The sequence below is a fragment of the Lingula anatina genome, chromosome 2, assembly GCF_051362555.1.
Source record: "Lingula anatina isolate TDL-2025a chromosome 2, LinAna3.0, whole genome shotgun sequence".
NCBI classification, from domain to species: Eukaryota; Metazoa; Brachiopoda; class Lingulata; order Lingulida; family Lingulidae; genus Lingula; species Lingula anatina.
Genome location: NC_141768.1, coordinates 37497053 through 37515303, shown reverse-complemented (window position 1 = coordinate 37515303; position 18251 = coordinate 37497053). Strand labels below are relative to the sequence as shown.

Sequence of the window (18251 nt, the reverse complement as noted above, 5' to 3'; positions counted from 1 at the left end):
AGCAGCAAAAGCTCTTTGCAGCCTATAGAATAGAGCTGACAAGGGTGCTATCGTTAAACCAAATCAGACATAAAATGAAAATAGAATTTAATTTGCACTTAGCGATCCGTTGCTGAGCGTGAGCGAGGGTCTTTGGCTAGAGGAATGCAGGTATCGGCTTCAAAGCAAAGACCTAAGGGGAAATACGGCTCTTGCTGAGCCAGCCGAGCATACTACGTCGGCATATCTTATTACCAATGATGATGCATACAATATCAAATGTATTGATAGCAAAAGCCTCGAGTTTCTATTGAGCTTCAATTGAAACCAAAGGCTCGAGTAAAATACTTAGTGATTGTGTTGTTGCAATCCTTTTGTTGGGGAGTTTGAGCGGCAAATATGTACCGACAAAGCATATCATAAAACACTGACCATGACCGGCAATTTAAGTTGCGTTCAGATAGTGTACATTAAACATAAATATGATAATACAAGGCATATCCTATCTGAGCCCGTTTTCTTTATCGTTGGAAGTGAGCCGATGAGGTTGGATTGAAAGTGATTACCGTTTTCTAAAGTGAGCGCACTTAAAAATTCTTCGTGTCGGTCACACGTCTGGTCTGTTTGATCAACCACGGGGGCCAATCTCGCCACAAACTCCACTCCACGCCTGCGTGCGCCTGTGGAAGGCCACAACTACATGTGGGTCCACCTGAGGTCATTGTCGCTGACAGCAGCCATAAAAACTAAGCTTTAAGGCACAGGCCCACCAACTGTCGGCACTTTCTTATAACATCAATAGCGAAGGAGAGCACCTTGTCTGATGTTTAAATTACGCGATGCGCATTTATTTATAAATGATGGTGTCACAAGTTCTTATGACGTAGAGATCGGCGGGGACGATGCGGCAATGCTTTGTAACCCAAGCTTTACTCCAACTTGTATCCTCTTCTTCTCTCCTTGATGCGATAGTGATAACACACAAGAGGCCAGCACATTTACCTATATATTATCATGTTGACACTGTCAGCTCTCCACATGGGGAGACCAAGACACCAATGTGCGACGCGTGAAACGGGTGTTTCTTACGTCTTACAATAGTCACAGCGGTGTTGACAACCGGGCAAAAGATCAACAAGCGAACTTCATGCGTGCAGTTTCAACATAAAAGGTTGGAGTTTCAATTTCTTAGTATTAATGTTCAGCCAGTCTGTACTTGGGGAGCTGAACACTGACACCGGCTTCTTTCTTATTCTGTATATCTAAGGAGGAAAAGTTCAACCAAGGGACAAGACAGAGACCGAGGAGTTACTCATGTAGCAGATGTGCATTTTTGGAAAATATGGCTTATATAAGCGCCGCGCTAACTTGAAACAGTCTGTGTTTCTTTTAACGAGATACGAACAAGGACACCAAAAGACAAGTGTGACGCGCCGCAACTTGCGACAGATGTTGAATGAAAAATAACAAAACTATGCAAGGATGTCAGGGTTTTGGCAGAAGGCATCTGAGCGTACCTTAGCGAAGTCGAAGTTTACACTGCTGTTCTCCAGCGAATGACAGATAGTCGGACGATGGTGCCCGTTGGTTTCATAGTTTTACTCTTACTCTGCGTGCTTCAGGCTGAGGGACAGAGCTTCCCCAAAGCATGTACAGGTAGGTTACAATAGACATGATTTGATATAAGATTTATCATTATATCATTGTAAGATTTAGAACATATATTTGGTGTCCTGACCACATTCATTAAGCGGGATATATAGTGCATCTCCTTAGGCTATGATACAGTGGGCATGTTAAAAATCTGACACCACTATCCCTCCTCGTCTTTATTACTGTGTCTGTTTTTCCAACTTTTCTATTGTGTGGAAATGCCCTCATATCTCTGCTAATATAACACTGTAAAACAGATATAAAGATAAAGAATGAATCATCTCTTCGTTTCCACCAAAATATTAATCAGGTGTTCGGTTTGTTAGTCTATTTTATGAGTTACCTATTTTTAAGATTCTGCGGCAATAAAAATCAGTCTTATCTTCGGTATAAAACCGAAGGAACTTCAAAGAAATGCCACTGAACTGAAATAGGTCAATAAATTCTAAAATCCACAACAAAAGGATGCCCCTTTCACATGGACAAATTTCTACTCAGCTGTATCAAAAGCTACCAAGAAAGAATATTAATTTGGAAAGAAAGTATTATTTATAGGCATTCTTAAGTTTCCGTTTTCCGGACGATATATCAAAGTAAATTGCTGAAACGGAGACAAACTAGAACTCGACAGCTGTGGAGAGATGAGGTTAAAACTTCAGACATCCATCAAAAAAGTTGGGTATTGCGGGATCTCTCGCTGCTGTCCGAGGAGGTCGACAATTAGCGCCCTTTGTTGATAATCTCTCGTTCTCAACAATATCTAGAGATTGCACGTCAAACAGCGATATAGTTAAAGAGCCCCATAAAAGTAATCTAAGCGACGTTTATATTGTTATCTCAAAGCACATAATTTTCTTGATGGTAGTTCACGCGCCTTGTGACATTTTGACGGGTTATTAGTACGGGTAAAAGTGCGCATTTCCTTTGAAAAATATTCGGAATTAATATTTGTGGAGAGGTGATTTGCGAAATAGACTAGGTATTAAAGAAGCGTTCTGAAGAAGAGGCCTCTCACATTCTTACTTTGCGTGACGCGGATAACTTTCGGTCATACTATACTTAAATACAAATACGACTTCAAACCTTTTAAAAAAATGAACATGTAACTTGACAGGACAGATTGAGGGAAGTTAGTTCTGGTTCTGGTGCATTTGAACATAGTAGCTTTAACTCCTTGGCAAATATTTCACGGTATCTGTAACACACCATGTAAATGAACATTGATATATCACACAAAAAATGCACCTCACCGACATTGTTCTATTCCGTTCTGTCGATTAGTCCAGATACATTCTTTCTTTTTTTGTCTGAAACCTGTTGTTTAGAACATTGTTATACATAGACACTCTTAATGGTGGTTCCCTATTTTACACCAACTTTTATAGAATGCTTTATAGTTCTTGAATTGATGAAGTGGAGAACCAAGGCGCTATAAATTATATTGAATTATTAAACCCGTGCGGGCATTAAATCACTATTATATTGAGCTCTTTAAACAATTTGAAATATTGAATTGCTTCAGGTAATCAAAAATACGTGATGGTACTTATTTTCCCGTTTCATTTAATTTCTTTTATTCTTTATCTCACAGACTACTTTGAAGTATTAAATTCCCTTAGAAATTGAAATGCTGACAATGTACAATTTATTAAGCGAGCCCAGTATAAAATCCCGTCTGCCTTATCCTCAAGACTGCACTTTAGCTTGTCACAGTGTCAACTTCATTGCTCTATCACAAGAAGAAGATAACCCCAAGAACTCTCTTCCGTTCTATCGAACCCGCAGGTGAATGCAACTCATTCATGGGATAAGTTCGAATGCTAGAGATTAAACTTCTGCTATCTGATAGAAGTAGAAAAAACACTTAAACAAATATTTTCGTACCGTTTGAGCTTTGTTCCTTGGGCACTGGAGTGAAAATTCAATAAGTAACTGAACTTAGGATGGCAATAAACAGATTTACCAATTGGCAAAAGAGCAATTGTCTGTTTTCAACCTTTGGGTTGAAAGTCATGAAAACTTGCCCCATCTTTGTTTGTCTACTTAGGTATTGCCTTGTATATTATTACAGCACCAATAAAATCCAATTTTATGGCTATTGATTTTGTAATTTCTGCGATGTACGAACGGTTTGTCTGGAGTTTAGAGGGATGTCGTAATTCGTGTGCGCAAATTCCATCGTGACGTAACACTTGCTCGAGCAGGTGAGAATTTTGCCATATCCGAAGGCGAATTTTGCTACTGCTTTCTTTTACAGTTTGCTTTTAGGAATTTCCAATTTAAGCCCACTTTGTCGTTTCCAACTTAACCCTGGAAGTGTATTTATTTCGGATATACAGTCTCTGGATGTTACGTGAGAGATCTTGAATTGATGTCTATTTAATACAACTCAATTATTTCTCTGCGTGAATTGAAAAGTCCAATATCGTCGAGTAGCATCAATTTGTCATTTAGTTGTCCGTCTCTGCTGATATGAACAGCAACCAGCTAGCAGGTCCCGGCAATGTTCATTTATGAATTTTAATGGCTGCGTAAATGTCTGAACGATAAGGACCCTTGGTTTTTAGATGCACGTCAATCAATCATCACTTCATAATTGTCCTAGATTAACACCGCTGACAAGAAACAGCCGCATCTTTAGCCTCCGCTCATTTCATGTTATCTAAATTTAATTACAGGACTGTATGAAAAAATTCGTGTTACCTGGGCGACCACCCATTATGATTGTGTCGGCGATAATTAGAGAATCACACCAGGTTGCATCCAGGAGACAAGATCTGGAATTATGTAAATTAATTTATGTTGCATCTACTTTAGGAGAGTTTACACTTATCATTTGAAACCACTCCTGGACGATCCAGGTCAGAATAAGTCGGTGTTGCATGAGACAGCAGAAAATTATTTTTCGTGCAGCTAAATTACCCTGAAACAGGTGAGCAACAGGTGCAGCAGAGAAGTGAACCAAAACCTGCCTGTCCATACTCAGATTATTATTCCATTTCAACCTGGGAAACCCCGAGTGTTATAGCCTACCATATTAACCTGGAGAACCCCGAGCTATTCTATGTGGCAAATTTCTGCTAGGGCGGCTTGTATTGGGAGCGCCTGATCACATTCAATTAATCGCGAACGGGCGGTTCGACTTGCTCATGTAAATGACTGACATGAACTGGAAACTTAAAGAAGGAAGTCTCGACCAAAGTCACTTTTTATTATAAACATGGTCCTAGTTATGGCGCAAAAAGAATTAGTGCTAAATGTAATATTTTCAAAGCGATTAGGCCTACCGGTACAGTTTTATACGAGAACATGAACATATATGAAATCCATATCTTGTTTAATTTCAACAATCGTGACATACCTTGAATGACTACTTCTTTACTTATTTCAATTTCCGACAGGGTGTAATTTGAAGAGACGACAGAAATAAAATTCCAAATATCAGTTTGAAGTCAAGCAGTGTCAGTTGTCGAATGTGTTTGTTCAGGGTCGGCTTACCCCCCGCAGCATCCTAAGACTGGGACACGCACATCCAACCAGCCAAAACGTCTAGTTAAACAACGTTTTTAGAAAGGTGGTTTGACTTGAGAAAATGTAATATCAAGTCTTTCGATTCATTCTCTAGCTGTCCATTAAAGAGACCAAGTATTGTAGAGGTTCATTTTTACGAGGAGAAGAAATGCGACACATATCATAGGCCATAGTATCCGTTTCTCGGTGGCCGGAGATTAACGGGCAATTTACCAGTCAAATTCAAATCTGCTAGACAAACTGAGATGTTTGTGAAAATGTCAAATTTATATACTAGCTGTATACCGTGCATTCTACCTGTCATACAACATAGGTGCTTGACTGATCGACATCTCTCTCTCTCCCTCTCTCTCTCTCTCTCTGTGTGTGTGTGTGTGTGTGTGTGTGTGTGTGTGTGTAGTGTAGGAAAGGCATGCTAGCCTTTCTATTCTCTCTCTCTCTCTCTCTCTGTGGTGTAGGAAAGGCATGCTAGCCTTTCTATACTAATAATAAAGACCTACTACTCGCCATAATCTACTTAAGACACTAAATATTGGCACGAGACGGTCGAGGGGTGGGGAGCTGAGTGATTATGACAGGTTAAACAGCTCAGTACACAGAATTAGAAAACAAACTAACTGAACTTCATTGTCCGGGTGGTTAAGAGCAGTTAGTCATTTCCAAATCTTCAATAAAGTGGGTGTGTCCTGGTAAGTGATTTACAAGATGCAATGTTTGCCAAAAATTAGATTTTCTTTGCATTAAAATTCAAATTGAGTTGAGCGAGAGAAGAGCTTACGCGAGATGAGAAATGTTACAGGAATGAATTTGACAGCATGCAAGTGGTACTGGTATCCTACTTAAATATTTGCTTATGATCATACCTATCGCCCTTAAACCTTCTATCTTGAAATTGTACCCTTTGATCTTATCAACCGTGCTGATTTAAATCGGCATTGGGTCTCTAGTGATCGTCATTAAATTCTGCATCATGCCAGCTTTCCTACCTGAAAATATGACAAACGTAATCAGATGCCCGTTACCATTTAATATTTGCAAAGTAAAGAAGTAACCGACAACGCTCAACTCTTGGGATATCATGATGTTAGTCAATGTTAAAAGTATTAGTTCATTCCATCATGTATCCTGTCGCATTCTCATTCTTCTAAACCTCATTTACACAACGTCTGTCGTTCGCTTGCAAAGCAAAATAAGGCAATTATTAAACTTTTTGAAGGATAGGTCTACTTATTAAAACTTGAGTTTACATTCAAGTTAACTGCATTCATGATATCTTGTAATATACATTACATATGTACAGAGGCCAAACTGAAAATTAATCAAATTAAGACAACATTCTGCATTATTTTCCATTCAAAGTAAAGAAAAATATATAAATAATCGCTGAAATCTTTTGATTTGTGCTTTACAACTCTGCTGTATATCCATCTATTCCATTTATTTAAATCAGTTTGAAAAATATTTCCGATTAATGTATTCGTTGGAAATATTCTGGGCTGAAAAAAATCTCATTTCAAAATACATTTGTCATTTTCTGCCATTCTGCTAAGAAAAATGATAAACGTTAACAAAATACTTTTGATTAATGTTCAAGCTATGCATTCTATCTTTCCTATTGAATGGACATCGGTTTGAAAATAAAGACGCAGACGAACCTCAACACATTCATCAAATTTGTCATTTCATACAGAAAAAATAACAATTGCTAACAAAATATTTTTGATTTATGTTCTTCAGCTCTGCGTCCAATATATCTCATCGGAAATGCCGTCCCAGATCGGTACCAGCTTCCACGGGGAGTCAATCTTATATATGACGATGAAGGCTACGTCCACGCTTTTTCCTTCTCCAAGCAGGCTCAAACACTTCGATTCCCAGCATCAAACATCCTCACACGCTGTTCGATATTTCCCGAAGAATTCTCCATACTCGTCACTCTCAAACTCCCCCCAAATTCAGTGGAATCCATTGACAACGAATACATTTTTGCACTTATGCCCGAGCAAAGTCTAGAGGTAAAGCTAGGGCTGAGGCTGTCGAAAGGGAGGATAATTTTTGATTATACGGATTATAAAACAACGCCGGGGACTAAAAGGACGTCAGTGTTCAAAGTGGCTGATATATTCGATGGCAAATGGCACACATTTGTTTTGACAGTGACAGCCAAGATAGTTGGCTTACGAGTTGATTGCAAAGAACAGAAATATCAGAAATTAAGGAGGAGTTTTCCGGCGTGGCTGAATACAACCAACAACAATGTGCATATCGCCAATGGAAAGACGTTGACGAATCAATTCAGTGTAATGAATTGCATCAAGTAGAAAAATCCAAATATTCATACTGCTGTTAATCGATAGAATATCCACTTTTCTCCCTTTCTTATCTTTTTTCTTTATTTATTGATATTAATTATTAACTGGTTAAATCCTAGTAATAAGTATATAGTAAGTAACGTCACTTGCCAATCAATTACGTTAGCACTATTAAAGTAAGTGTCATACATGTTAACAAGAACGTATTATCATACATTTATACATGCAATGCAATATATTTTTGATGTTAACTGATATTTTAGGGTCTTCTAAAACAACTAATCCTACTCCCCGGCTCGGACGCATCCCGTCTTGCTTGTCCGTCACTCACGCCATCTCTACCAACCATCAGTCGAGGCTGGGAGAACGATACGCCACACCCAGGAAAGCCTTCCGAAGTGGAACGTAAGTGTTAGGGAATTTGACAAAACTGCTTTAAAGAACTGACAGCAGTTTCGCCTGAGTCCAACATGGAAAATGAACGGTGTATAGTGTGACCCCCCCCCCAAAAAAAAAAAAAAAAAAGATAATATAAAAAGGAATTGAAATTAAGTAAATGGACGGAAAAAAGGCGCCTGTGCTAATGTCAGTTGGATTTTGTTCGGTATTATCAGGACCAAAACCGAACCGAACGCGAAAACTTCAATACATTTTTCAGATTTCATGAATATCCCAACATTCCCCCATATAATCGAAGAATTATTTAAAGTATGTTTGTGTAGTCTTCAGATGGAGTGCTCCTGACGTTTTTTTTTTCTTTAAATAAACTCAGAAAATGACTTTTTAACCAAAGCTGTGCATTTTACTACATGTAACATGTGTCTGCACAACACAAAACCTCACTGTAGATGATGACGTGCCCCTATGACAGAAAAAGCACTTTCAAAACCAATAAAGGCATATGGGGCTACATTTTGAAGTAAAAATGAAAAGAGATTTGTGATTTTCTTCGATTATATGACTTGCATATGCCTAGTTTACACAATCTAAGCTGAATTTATCGTAAAAGGATCGTGGCGTTACGTTGGAGCCATACGAGGTGGCAATCAATTTAGTAAGGGCAAAATTAATAATGTGATTAATATAATAAAATATTTTTAAAATAATACTAACAGCTCTTTCGGATAGCAAAAGTTTATTAAAAAAACCTCAAGGTAGAAAACAAATAACTATTTTTCAAAATGAGTTTACCACTGTGAATTATTACACATATACAAATATAACCAAAATGTGTTTTGATACAGCTTTTTTTGACTGCAGGGGAAAGTGTCGAAAAGAGATAAAATCTGTTTTAATTAAATATCAAGTTACACCATATGCCTTTCGTCTGCTGACAACACTGTGGTGGAAATATGGAACATATGTAAATATGTATTCGATATTGCTCCTCCAGTGTGTAAGATATGCGCAACATGAATTCATTTTATGACGGTTTGCAAATATTTTCATTTTTCGTAAAGATGTATTTTTGTATCACTCTGCTGTGTGTCTTTTTAAAATAACCCATGTACTAGTTCATTTTGGGATCTCCTCAATATGAACTGTAAATTTTAATATAAGAATAATGCCTGTGATATTTTAGGCGTATTGTTTTTGTTATTCAATACTAAAAATGCAAAATTGTTTTTTATTTGTCATACATTAAAATGTAGTTGAAATTGTGTTTCGTGTTTCGTGTACCTCCCTCTCAGTGCCTTATGCAAACTTCACCGTATTCACTCAATGGTAAAGTATAGCACGATATTGACGAATTTATTTTTTAGCGATTGTCATGCATCATGACAGTCCGTTTTTGATTATAGATTTTTATATTTGTTTTTACTAATGAAGTATAGTGTTTGACCCAGGAAAATATATTTTTCATTTTGATACCAAAACCCGTCATCCTTTTCTTGAAGTGTGTAATTAGGAAAGAAACTTACGCCGTTCTGTAAGAATTATTTCATCGTTTTTCAGCAAAATACAGTGACCTTACCTGCTCTTGGGCCAGTAGTGGTAAGGTTGTCTTTGACATTGCCACATCAAGTCTACGGACATGCGTCGGAGGGATATGGCAAAGTGTCACGGATTTACAAGGTGCGTAGACCTACATTTAATATATACACACTACTGCACCAGTTGTATGTCACAGAGTACGACGTAATAGAACGTCTGACTGTATACACACAACACCCAAAATTTGGACGTAACGTCAAAATGGTTGACTACACGCCATAAAACACGACGACACGTTGCAGAGCATCTAGTCGTAAAGAAAATAATTAATCAATCTGTTATATCTAAGTACTGTATGTTCTACTATTTATATTCACATTCTTGGTGTATAATGATACCACCCAGATTTGTAAATTGCACAGCACTACATTTTATATGCATGTGACACAGTGCAGTGTAACAGAATCAGTTGTATTGGCCTGTTAATATTATATCTAATAATGGAATTACTGAATTAAGCATGAATCGATGTTCTTGATCTAATTTTTTCTTTTCTAGTTAAAGGTTCAAGCTGTGTAACATTCAAACCGACGTAAATTGATGAATGAGTATATAAGTGTATATTATATCCATATTTTCAGTCATGGGGGCGTTTGTCGCATATAGTGCAGAATAATGTAAACGTTTTGTTGCATCTTTTTCAAAACTTTCGTGGCCTAATTGATACAATACAAAAGGTATTACAAGCATATGTTCTTTTAAAATCTGCTGCATACACCTGTGTTCTGTAATGGTAGAAGCAGAAATCAAATATATTTTCAGAAGCTTTTTGGCATAATTCCGATCCTTTTCGTCATATCCATCATACTCTGTGGTATGGGCGTAAATAGTTGATCTGAGTTGGCAAACGTATAAAAATGAAGATGACATCGAAACATTTCATTCACAAGTCGGCACGATGTAACGTAAATGCTTTGACCCCCCTGGCCTGTTGCAGCCGTACAATTCGATTTTATTGGACTGTTGAAGAATGAGGAGAAGAATAGATAAAACATCTAATACAATTTCCATTCGGAATAGTCGTAGCACGGAGTTATATGCATCACCCGTATTTTATTATCTTTGTTTTGATACAAAACAGCTTAGTGGGCTGCTGAATTGGTGTATGAATGTGTATGACATCTAAATTTCCATTCACAATATGGAGCGCGACAGCACGACATAAGACTGAAACACATTGGGATATCTTGAACATCCTATTGTATCCATACAAATGAGGAATTGTGTATTGCTGAATTGGCATATAAAAGAATATTCTATATTAGTTTTATCACATATGATTAGACTACAGATTATTTGTCATAACTAGCGAACCATTTCCAAACACTTAAGGAAAGATGTATTGCCATTTATTATTAGATAGCTATAATTTTCAGAAATCAGTGGTCCATAATATTGTCACTGCACCTGGGTTGGGTGTTTAATATGGTACACTGATAATAGCGGAATGGAACTTTAAAGCAGTCAGTAAGCTACATACACCCAATGACCTATTGTACTATATACATTACTTTCCTCCCTTTCTTTTTCCTTCAAGTGAAAACAGTTAACATTTCAAAATAACACGTGTCGTAATCGACATGCCGAATCACCGAAAACGCCATCAAAATATCGTCATTCGTTTTCTTCCAGGTGAAAAACGCCAAAAACGTCTTGATTACTTAGAACAGTACCAAAATATCATCACGACTACGCCGGCCATTGACGTGGAGGTATTTCGTATTCAGGAAGAAGGCTTGTTTATGGCTATGGCCAATTACGACAGCCAGGTGATGTCCAAACAACCGTCCACTATTTACAAGTGGACGGACGGAAAGTTCAGCCAATATCAGAATCTCACAACTTTGGGAGCACAAAATTGGGAGCATTTTGTTATAGATAGGAAGGTAAGGAGAATGGAAAATGCATCCCTCGTCAGTCATATTTTATTTTTGCTTCTTATGTACTGGACACGGATTTACCTTCCGGCAGTAGAGGATGTCTGTCACAAAAGAGGCCTCACATTTTGCTCCATCGTCTTCTCAGATGAGCAACTACACACCTTCATCGAAAATTCAGCTAAGACAGTGTTGGACTTTGCAAGATTTTCTATCTGAAAACTTAAATAAGACGACTATTAGAAAGAAACATGATAAATAGTGTGTTTTCCAGCCATTATTGAATCCCCATTTCACTTTCAGTTTTTCCTTGCAGTCGCCAACTACGGAATCTCGCGAGACAAGAGTTCAACTTCCGTCATCTACAAGTGGAGTAAAAGACGAAAGAAGTTTCGGGTGTACCAAGAAATCGTCACATACACAGCCAGAGACTTTGAGTATTTTAAAATTGAAGACGAACATTACCTTGCGGTGGCAAACCATGCAAAAGGTATATATATAGGCATATGTCACAGGCCCAGTCCTAATCTAGTCCCACTATATATACATAGTTTTAATGCTATTACAGTGATAATATTAATTGTACTACCTGTAGACAGCTAATGTTAGTTTCTCACATTTCAAACAGTTTCTCCATAACAAGCAAAAGCATTTCAATCACTAAAAATATAAACGATGAAAACAAAAGCATATAAAATGTTGATGTTCTTTTAGTAAAAGAGCCATCGGCAAAGGCGTAAATCCCCTTACTGTTTCAATATATATATTGAAAAGATTGGCAAACTTTTTTTCAGATATGTTATGATGTATTTCCCTTAGCATTCAGTTAGTTTCTTTTTGGAATTTACTTTAAACCTAATTTATATCTGAATAAAAAATAGGAATGATCAAAGGAGCATTCATTTTCGATTCAGGTACAAAGTTACGCATTGATTCTGTGATCTACAAGTATGACCGCAAGTCGCGGTATTTCGAACAAATTCAAACCATTCCCACCACAGCGGCCTATGACTGGACGCATTTTACTGTTGGCGCCTACCATTTCTTGGTCGTTGCTAACGCATTCGATGGGGTTTCCACAAGGATGGACTCAGCAGTGTATTTTTGGCAAAAGGGACAGTTCATATTTGCTCAATCAATTGAGGTACGTAAAAATGCTCTATGACAGACTAATATACAAGTGAATGTATATTCTGGTGTGGCTTAACACAAAGGTTATTGGAGGGGGGGGGGGGAGGAGTAGAAGCGGGCATCTACATATTATGGAAAGTATTAAATAATTTGGAAAAAGAAACGTACGTCTTGAAATATGCTTTATCCCTTTAAGATAATTACTTTGGCCACATGTATGCAAAAATGTCACCAGTTACGAAAATTATCTATATGCGCCCGTATATGATACGCGTTAATCAATGTACGCCCGTAAGTTTAACTTAAGATAGTGGTGTGAATGAAAGAGACCGCGGTAATCAAAAACCTGGATATGCAAGACCCTGAAGTCAAACTGACGGGCAAATCATCGTGGTTCAATGGTCACACGGGCCGTCGTGCCATTTTGAATAATAAGAGCACAACGAAAAACTGTTCCAAAAACTTAAATTTGAGATAATGATAATTAGATAAACAGTGGTTAGTCATTTTCTTTTCAACAATTCTTTATTTTAGTTTGATAACTTTGTCTTAATTTTTATTTCCTTTGGAAATTTTGCTAGAATTAATTTGTTTTCATTTACTTTATTTTTTTCTCTCTCTCAGACAACCGGTGCAACGGACTGGGAAGTTATACGTATAGGGAGCGACTTATTTTTAGCTGTGGCAAACGCGTATAACTACGGCCCGCAAAACCATCGGAAACTTAACGAATACACCGTGAACTCTACAATATACAAGCTTAATTTACAACTTAAACAGTTTGAAAAGTTTCAAAATATTGAGACAAACAGGTAAAAGAATACTGCCTAAGATTTATGCTTATCAAGAAAAAATTACGAAACGAGCAATGCCATTGACTGGTTTGTTCAAAATTTTTGTTGATCTTTAAGTCATGCATCTATCAGATTTTTACAATTTTACGATGTTTATTAACAAACTGTGTTGTGGAGGATCAAGATCTGTCTAAATGCATGTACTTGAGTTTCTGTATTCGCTTGTGACCTCGCTGTGTAAGAGAAGAAAACACAATCATTACTATTCTCTCAATGCTCATACGATTAATAGCCCAAGTAATTTCACACGGTGTTCTTTTTTTCATTTATCAATTTCAGTATAGTAGACTGGGAGACATTCACAGTAGGCAACGACACATTTCTCATAGCCTCTAACGCACAGCACGATAGTGATACCTCAGCCAGTGTTGTATACCGGTGGCAAGGAGTGGAGAAGTTTGTTCCTGTGCACCATCTCACAGACAGCGTGCCTTGTACAGACTGGGAGTCGTTCACGGAAAAGGACGTAACCTACCTTATCAATGCCAATGCTAAAAGTACTTTGTCACAGGTTCTCAAGGTGAAAACGTGGTAGACTCACGTGACGTCATGCTAAATTTGTTGGTCTATCTCTGAATGCTCTGAGATGTAATCGTATCGTGTAGATCTAAGCTTTAAACTGCAGATAAGGGCGCTTTTTGGCTTAGTAGTGTGACGTCACGGATACATGTAAGGTCTCACAGTCCAAGGTAGCTTAAGCCTAAATCCTAATCGGTGTGTGCATGCTTTTGTCATATATTTTGGCAAGCAATGTACAGGCCAGCCAATGATCGTATCAGTATTGATGAGTTCTGTTCATCGCATTCCTGTTTTTCCCTGCTGGAGAACTCGGCTTGGATGTTCACCCGCATAACATTTTAACATTCAGGAATTTCTTACAGTGATTTATATTATATAGCCACCGTATTTGTGTTCAAATAATGCAACTGGGGAGCTAACTGTCATTCACTTGTATTTTGGCGTGAGAACTCCTTTTTAATACATATAGGGCCTACCTCAGATAGATAACTTTTATAAGTGATAATCATCGTCATATTTCATCCATGTATTTGATGATGGAATTGATTATATGGTACCAATTTGGAGAAAGCGGGGGATTATTTGATGTTGCTTTCGCGTTTTTCATTCAGCGCCATTAAACTACTTTCATTAATAAATCACATTTGTTAACTCTGGAAATAATTATTTTACTTACGGTAAATACTAAGGGCGCACTATAAAGAGTATCAGTGCTCACAGCAGATGAACATTGTATTTCTTTCCTCTTGTTCTTTTTCTATGTTTTACCTTTATTTATGTAACTTACACAAAGCTGCAACTAACACTTATGATACGGAACTGTTACAGATACTGGGGTACGAGTGGGTTGGTTGTAATTGCACCGTGTAAATAATGCCTATATTCAAATGGTAATATGTTTATTATGATAATTTTAATTATTTGTAAAATATTTAATAGGTAATTTATTGGAATCTTTGTTCTTTTTACTGTATTAGTGAACAAATATATATTTAAACAAATACTGTTGATTCACGGATATTTTTCTTACTGATCATTCTGATTTCCTGCCTTGGTTAATATTCGTATTCAGTCAACATCGTTTATAAATATGTACGCAATGCTTTAAAATTTACCACTACTTCACATTAATCGAGGCTGTATTTATGTACTTATTTGGCATGAATTTTATTAAAAATGCAATTGATGATTGACAGTGTATTTCATCACATGATGTCACGAATCAAGCATGTGAGTAGCTTTCTAATGTTTAACTCACTACATCTTTTTTTTAAAATTTTTTTATATCTTATCACCACTTCGTCAACGTGTCGTGTAAAATATTGATTAATCATTAACCTTTTCATCGTCATTTAATTTAAAGATACATACAAAGTCAATTTTTTGTCATAAAAACCAACCAAATGCCAGCATATAGTTTCAAGTAGTATAACTAAGAGAATTACCAAAAGGCATTGTTTAATTTTACCCGAAAGTGATGTTTGAACAGATTTTTCTGCTTGCATTCTATGCTGTATGTCAATGGGGCAGAAAAGTAGGTCACGAAAGTAGGTTAAATTGACAACCAAAGATTTAAAGAAAGGAGCACTCTAAAGCTCTTTTATGGCTGATCGGGTGATTTATTTAGTTTATCCCTTGGCATGTCGAATTTATCGGGTTATCAGTAATTCTACATATCGTCATGGTGTCATTGCTGTGCTACAAGAACTGCATATGATGCACTGCGCTACAGGTAGGCATTGTAAGCATTTCACACCACAGCTCTTACTTCATGATTTTACTGCATTGCATATTGGTAAATGTTTCAAGAAACGAGTAATTACGCTACATTTGAGATTGTTTTTGTCCACCAAAATTGCAAGAGTATCTCAACTTCGTTTTATATGATGAATAAATTTAAGACATAATACAATTAAAATGTTTACGTGACAAGTAAGTTGGACCACTGAAAATTGAAAATGATCAGTAATAAAAAATTAATTTCCCTTCAGCGACCTATCATAATTCGATATGATAAAACTCAATACTGAATTCCATATTATCTCAGTATGCTGTTGATTACCGTGTCGCACCTGTGACTCGTCTATTTTGATATCGCACATGGAATCGTGCCTATGTGACATTTTACACAAGCGAGGACATCGCTGATAAAAGGAAAACCAAAGTCCACTCCGCACTGTGTCTTGCACTAAGCGCCTGGCCCAGCAAGGGGAAAAGAGGCCTTTAATGCAGCATGGGCAGCCCCGAGATTGTTTCAGAACTAGCTGAGGAACTCCAGCGTTATACAGACGCATGTGACATATCAGAGATGAAGAAGCTGTTACTGAAACATCGCAGCAAAGTGAAGGACATTTGTTCCCATTCTGTGAACGGGCTAAACGCCATGCAGAACGCTGCGTTATCTCTTCACCTCCACTCCGCCTTGGCCATACAAACACTGTGCGACTTTAACGCTGATGTCAACGCAACAACCTCACAGAACACGAGCACGCCACTCCACCTGGCCTCGCAGTGGATTGCATCTGAAAATGCTAGATGTTTGATTCTTAATGAGGCTAACGTAAACGCAAAAAATTCCGAGGGGGAAACTCCACTACATATTGCGTGTAACATTGCCTCGAATGTGACAGATGCTGTAAGTCTTTTAATACGGAATGGAGCAGAAGTTAATGAAGTTGACAACGACAAGCAAACACCTTTGCACATAGCTTGCCAAGTAGGAAAAACGGACACGATGAAACTTTTGCTGGACAATGACGCAAACGTGAATGCGACGAATGTGGCAGGTGAGACACCGCTTCACGAGCTCGTTCGCAACGAGAAGTTGGGAGTGCCGCTTCTTTTAAATAAGGGAGCCAATATCAACGCGCGTGACTGCTATGGGAACACACCTATCCACGTAGCCTGTTTTCACGGCCAAATTTCAACAGTACCAATATTAGTCGAAATGGGAGCAGATGTAAATGCTTTAAACCATCACGGACAAACCCCTTTGGATGTCAGCATTCAACAAGGCCACCTTAAATCAGCAGAGATACTACTGAAATACAGCTCAGATGTGAACATTCCAGATGAACATGGAAACACACTTTTGCACAAAATAAGCAGCCGTGCCTACATGAATTACCATGTTGATGAATCCACGTCTTCTCCTTATGTGAGCATAATGAAAAATATTATAAACGGAGGTGGCGATATTAATATCTGCAATAACGCAGGAGACACACCCCTGCATACTGCTTTGAAAAATTCACAGTATGAATTGGCAGAGTCTCTGATCGCCTCTGGAGCAAATATACGTAAACGGGACGCGGGCGGAAAATCGGGTGCCTACTTTTTGCAACAGTTGAAGCTAATGAAATACAGAAATCGCCGTCCTAACCGATCAACTAGAAGAGAGACGTCGATCTAGTACAGTCCTTTGTACAAATGTCTAACTTATGACATTTTTTGTTTACTTTACACGAGAAAAAATATGTACAGTCTAAGTTTGCTTATTTTAGCAAAAGGGGTTAATTCCCCAGATTGATAGACTAGGCTCTTTACCTTCGGACATCATTATCCACGAGATGGAACGGTCTTTGAATTAGAATACATTATGATATGAATGTTCGCCTATCACGAGACAAATACTGTAGTATCTGAGAATAGAAAAGCTTTACTGTTTTAAACCAAGACTCTTTCATAAGATTACTTCTCAGATCACCTGCATGTACATTGAATTCGCACATAAATTCTTCAGAAAGCCGGTTTATATTGGTTCTACGTAACTTTTATATGTTCGAGTTACTCACCTCCTGTCTGACAGACCAAATCATATTTCATTCGTTGCCATGATATCGTTATCGTCATAATTAATGATGACATAATTGAAAATGGCGCATTATTTATGATGTCAATAATTAAGCTGCGTCATAAAAGAGCTGTGACGTTGACGATGCAGGTTTCTCTAGGTAAATCATATCCAATTATGACATCATCAATTACGTTGGCAAGGTGTGACATAAAGAACTACGTTGTTGACAGTGCAGTAGTTGTCTCTATGCCATGACATATATTACGTCAGATGTCATAGTGACTTCAGTACCCGTCACGTATTAGTCATTGGTAACGTAAGCAGGCTACCTCATAAAGAACTGCGGCGTTGAAATCCCAAGTCACTATTATAGGCCTATAGTCTGCGCGGGAACATAAACAGTAACGACTGTATTTAAAAATAGTGCTATGCCACGCTTCTGCCTTTGTCCGTGTATCTGTTCAACTAGCACAGCCGAGAAAGTAGAAGCAACAATACACGAAGTAAAAGAAAGTAAAACTTGGAAAGTCGAACTCGAGTCTTCATTTTCTGTAAGTGATGTAGAGAAAGATGAAGTAAAATCTTAAAATATGGTAGTGCCTAT

The 18251-nt window shown here is 37.6% G+C and overlaps 2 protein-coding genes across 4 annotated transcripts; both read left to right on the top strand.

Annotated features, from left to right (window-relative positions):
- Positions 1-582: 582 nt before the first annotated feature.
- On the top strand, positions 583-14852 carry LOC106162276 (thrombospondin-type laminin G domain and EAR repeat-containing protein). Of its 3 annotated transcripts, XM_013539497.2 has the most exons (9): positions 588-1635; positions 6901-7463; positions 7739-7880; positions 9432-9551; positions 11103-11356; positions 11651-11837; positions 12262-12491; positions 13103-13290; positions 13612-14852. In XM_013539497.2, the coding sequence occupies exons 1-9, from the start codon at positions 1536-1538 to the stop codon at positions 13865-13867; spliced, it is 2040 nt and encodes a 679-aa protein (XP_013394951.2). In that variant the 5' UTR covers positions 588-1535; the 3' UTR covers positions 13868-14852. The 3 variants fall into 3 exon arrangements, with proteins under 3 accessions (XP_086860708.1, XP_086860707.1, XP_013394951.2); XM_087004582.1 differs by lacking the exon at positions 13103-13290 and having other exon boundaries at positions 583-1635; positions 13612-13849; XM_087004581.1 differs by lacking the exon at positions 9432-9551 and having other exon boundaries at positions 586-1635.
- A 659-nt stretch (positions 14853-15511) lies between these two features.
- On the top strand, positions 15512-18174 carry LOC147763673 (uncharacterized). The gene has a single exon (XM_087004579.1). It carries the CDS (start codon positions 16085-16087, stop codon positions 17261-17263), a length of 1179 nt encoding a protein of 392 aa, XP_086860705.1. The 5' UTR covers positions 15512-16084; the 3' UTR covers positions 17264-18174.
- The last annotated feature ends 77 nt before the right edge of the window (positions 18175-18251 follow it).